This window comes from Sinocyclocheilus rhinocerous, unplaced genomic scaffold (assembly GCF_001515625.1).
Source record: "Sinocyclocheilus rhinocerous isolate Xijiao unplaced genomic scaffold, SAMN03320098_v1.1 scaffold4622, whole genome shotgun sequence".
In the NCBI taxonomy this organism is placed as follows: domain Eukaryota; kingdom Metazoa; phylum Chordata; class Actinopteri; order Cypriniformes; family Cyprinidae; genus Sinocyclocheilus; species Sinocyclocheilus rhinocerous.
The window spans coordinates 38,965-43,186 of NW_015658200.1; the positions used below are offsets into that span (position 1 = coordinate 38,965).

At 34.2% G+C, this 4,222-nt stretch overlaps 1 protein-coding gene across 3 annotated transcripts in view; it reads left to right on the forward strand.

The window, feature by feature from the left end:
- akt2l (v-akt murine thymoma viral oncogene homolog 2, like) overlaps window positions 1-4,222 on the forward strand; it is a 22,361-nt gene that overhangs the window by 979 nt on the left and 17,160 nt on the right. For 2 of the 3 annotated variants that reach the window (XM_016530321.1, XM_016530322.1), the window contains exons 2-6: window positions 1,548-1,651; window positions 1,729-1,857; window positions 1,933-2,044; window positions 2,894-3,044; window positions 3,135-3,266. In XM_016530321.1, coding sequence (XP_016385807.1) covers window positions 1,606-1,651; window positions 1,729-1,857; window positions 1,933-2,044; window positions 2,894-3,044; window positions 3,135-3,266 — 570 coding nt within the window. In that variant the 5' untranslated portion in view covers window positions 1,548-1,605. Of the gene's footprint in view, window positions 1-1,542; window positions 1,652-1,728; window positions 1,858-1,932; window positions 2,045-2,893; window positions 3,045-3,134; window positions 3,267-4,222 lie in introns of all 3 variants that reach the window. The other variant, XM_016530320.1, reaches the window with a different exon arrangement.

Here is a 4,222-nt window from a genome sequence, read left to right on the forward strand (position 1 = left end):
AGTGAGTGAGTGAGAGTGTGTGTGTGTGAGTGAGAGTGTGTGTAAGTGTGTGTGTGTGAGTGAGAGTGTGTGTAAGTGTGACCATGATATTACCATAGGACACCACCACTCTACCTTTTTAGAATTTTATAGTATTTTAACTCTTTTTTTAAAATTTTTAATAATTTTTTGATCAAGCCAAAAATGATGTTAACAGAGAATCCATATTCGGACAATAATATAAACCAAGTTTGTTTGTAATATTTCATAAAATCGAACTCGTTTTTTTTTTTACTTAAAAAGTCTTATGTTTTATGATCAATACAAAGCATAGATGTTAAAGAAAGACTAAACCAAGTTTTTATTTTGAAATAAAAACAATTATTTTAATTAATAATAATAATTATATTGATTATAATAATTAATTATTATATTTTGATAAAATTATATTTTGTTAGTTACGACTTTTAAGAAGTTTATTCAGTTATTTAAAGTTAATTAAAAGTCAGATCAATCCAAAGCAACATTTTAAAGAGAAATTTAATATTCTGACATTGATTTAAACTACATTTAAAAAAAAAAATGTGTGAGTGAGTGAGTGAGTGAGAGTGTGAGTGAGAGAGTGTGTGTGTGTGTATGAGTGTGTGTGTGTGTGAGAGAGAGTGTGTAAGTGTGCGTGTGTAAGTGTGTGTGTGAGTGAGTGTGTAAGTGTGTGTGTGTGTGTGTGTGAGTGAGAGAGTGTGTGTGTGTGTGTGTGTGTGTGTGTGTGTGTGTGTGTGAAAAACAATTATTTTAATTAATAATAATAATTATATTGATTATAATAATTAATTATTATATTTTGATAAAATTATATTTTGTTAGTTACGACTTTTAAGAAGTTTATTCAGTTATTTAAAGTTAATTAAAAGTCAGATCAATCCAAAGCAACATTTTAAAGAGAAATTTAATATTCTGACATTGATTTAAACTACATTTAAAAAAAAAAAAATTAGTGCTGTCAAACGATTAATCGCATCCAAAATAAAAGTTTGTTTACATTATATATGTGTGTGTGCTGTGTATATTTATTATGTATATATAAATACACACACATACAGTATATATATTTTTAAAATATTTATGTATATATTTATGTTATTATATTATATATAAATATATTTAATACATAAATGTAACATATTTTTCATAAATATATACATGCATGTGTGTATTTATATATACATAATAAATATACACAGCACACACACATATATAATGTAAACAAACTTTTATTTTGGATGCGATTAATCGTTTGACGGCACTAAAAATAACATTTTATAAGTTTAAACTCTTTTAAAAAGTTTATTTTTAATCAGAAATTCTGGTTAATCCAAAGCAAAGATGTTAAAGAAATAAGTATTCTGAAACTGACATAAAATAAGTTTTTAAATAATATAAGTTTAACTGTTTAAATAAAAAAATTTAAATAAAATTTTTTTTTAATGAATCCAACGCAAAGATTTAAAAAAATATATTCAACCAGGTTTTTGAACTATAATATTTTGTTTTACATTTTAAAAGTCCAGCCACAAGTTACCAAGTTGAAGGGCGCCGTGTGTCAATCACTCTCAAGCCCCGCCCATCATGACGGAGGTCAGCCTGGTGAAGGAAGGCTGGCTCTATAAACGAGGTACGGCAGGCTCCTGCGCTGTCTGCTGCGGCGTGAGACGTCATGTTCTGATGTGTGTGTGTGTGTGTGACACACAGGTGAGTACATCAAGACCTGGAGGCCGCGCTACTTCATCCTGAAGAGTGACGGATCCTTCATGGGCTATAAGGAGAAGCCGGAGCTAACGGATCAGAGCTCGGCTCCGCTCAATAACTTCTCTGTGGAAGGTGAGCTCTGCTGGAGACGCTGAAGCTGTGATGTGTGTATGACTGTGTGTGTGTGAACGGCTTGTGTGTTTCCAGAGTGTCAGCTGATGAAGACCGAGCGTCCGCGGCCAAACACCTTCATGATCCGCTGCCTGCAGTGGACGAGCGTCATCGAGAGAACCTTCCACGTGGAGAGCAGCGAGGAGAGGTGAACACACACACACACACTCACTCACTCACTCACTGACTCACTCACACACATACACTCACTCACTCACTCACACACATTCACTCACTCACTCACTCACTCACTCACTCACACACTCACTCACTCACACTCACACACACACACTCACTCACACACACACACACACACACTCACTCACTCACTCACTCACTCACACTCACACACACACACACACATGCACGCACGTCTGCTGCTGAGAGATGAGCATTCATTCAAAGTGCACTGGAAAATCAAACAAAAAGACAGATACAAGATTGTAAAATTTAATAAGCAGCTTTAATTTTTTCAATCCCATGAAGCATTGCAAATGCTTTTTTCTTTTGCAATATAGAAACAGCATTTATCACAATATATAAAAATATACACTGCCGTTCAAAAGTTTGGGATCAGTAAGATTTTTAATGTTTTTTAGAGAAGGTTCTTGTGCTCATCAAGCCTGCATTTATTTGATAAAAATGCAGAAAAATTTAATTTTGTGAAATATTATTGCAATTTAAAATAAGTTTTCTGTTTTAATATACTTTAAAATATAATGTATTTCTGTGATGCGCAGCTGTATTTTCAGCATCATTACTCCAGTCTTCAGTGTCACATGATCTTCAGAAATCATTCTAATATGCTGATTTATTATCAGTGCTGGAGACAGTTGTGCTGCTTAATATTTTTTGGGACATGTGATAAATTTTTTTATTACAAACCGTTCTTATACTTCTGGAAACACCTAATTTGAGCAGTTTGCTCAGTTGTTGTGTTGTTACTCGCGTCTTCACCACGGTAAATCACTGTCTGACTGCTTGTAACTGTATGAAGGGACGAGTGGATGCGTGCGATCCAGGCCGTGGCCAATGGGCTGCAGGCGCGGGAAGCGGACGAACCAATGGAGATCAAGTACAGCTCTCCCGGTGACGTCTGCGGTCTGGAGGACATGGAGGTGTCTCTGTCCAAATCCAGCTCCAGAGTGGTGCGTCTCTCTGCAGATTACGGTTACGAGCGTAGAAATCAGTCATTGGTTTGCACTGATGATGATGATGATGATGGTTTGTGCTCTCAGACGATGAATGACTTCGATTACCTGAAGCTGCTGGGTAAAGGCACGTTTGGGAAGGTGATTCTGGTGCGAGAGAAAGCCTCGGGGGTGTACTACGCCATGAAGATCCTGCGGAAGGAAGTCATCATCGCTAAGGTGACAGACTCTTTACTAACCAACCCGTGACTAGGAGAAACACTGTTAGAGTCAGAGACGGAATATACACCCAGACAATTACTGAAATGAGATGGTTTCGAGATTTCCAGTGATTTATATTCACTCATTTATTAAATCAGAGACAATACACATTAACAGTACACAAAATCAGTGTAAGATGTGCCAGATTTAGCCAGGGTGGTGTATTTTCATCTGTAGTCCCAGGTTAATGTAAGAAAAAAAAACATAAATAGAATATTTTTAACACTAAAAATCCCAATAAATGTTCACAGTATAGAATTATAGATTTTGTTTATGGTTTGAATTAGGTTTTAGTTTTATATTTTCAGTTTTCATGTTAATTTAAGTTAAATTTTTATTCATTTTATGTACTTTTTTCATTTTTTTTAATTTCCTTTTGATATCACTATTGTATTTTTAGTTCAGTTTTATTTTAAGTTCATTTTTAGAATATTTTCCCCGTTAGTAATTTTATTGTTCCCAACCAAATTTGAGTGCATTTCAGGTAGTTAAGGAAACAAGTTTTTCATCTAATATTTTATTTTTTTAGTATAGTTTTAAATTATGATCTAGTGAACTTTGTTTGAAAGCAACTTAAGTTACTTTAACTTAAGTGGTTGAGTTGAGTTCTGTGAATCAGTTCAAACTGTCTGTTACAATGAATCATTCAAGTCTGATTCAAATGTTCATTTGTGCCATCACTCTTCACTACAGTCTCTGTGTGTCTCTTGATGTATTAAATGTTTGGTAACACTTTAGTATAGGGACCAATTCTCACTATTAACTGGTTGCTTATTAGCATGCCTATTAATAACACATTGGCTGTTTATTAGTGCTTATAAAGCACATATTCTGCATGACCATATTCTACATCCCTAATCCCACCCAATACCTAAACTTAACAACTACCTTACTAACTATTAATAAGCAGCAAA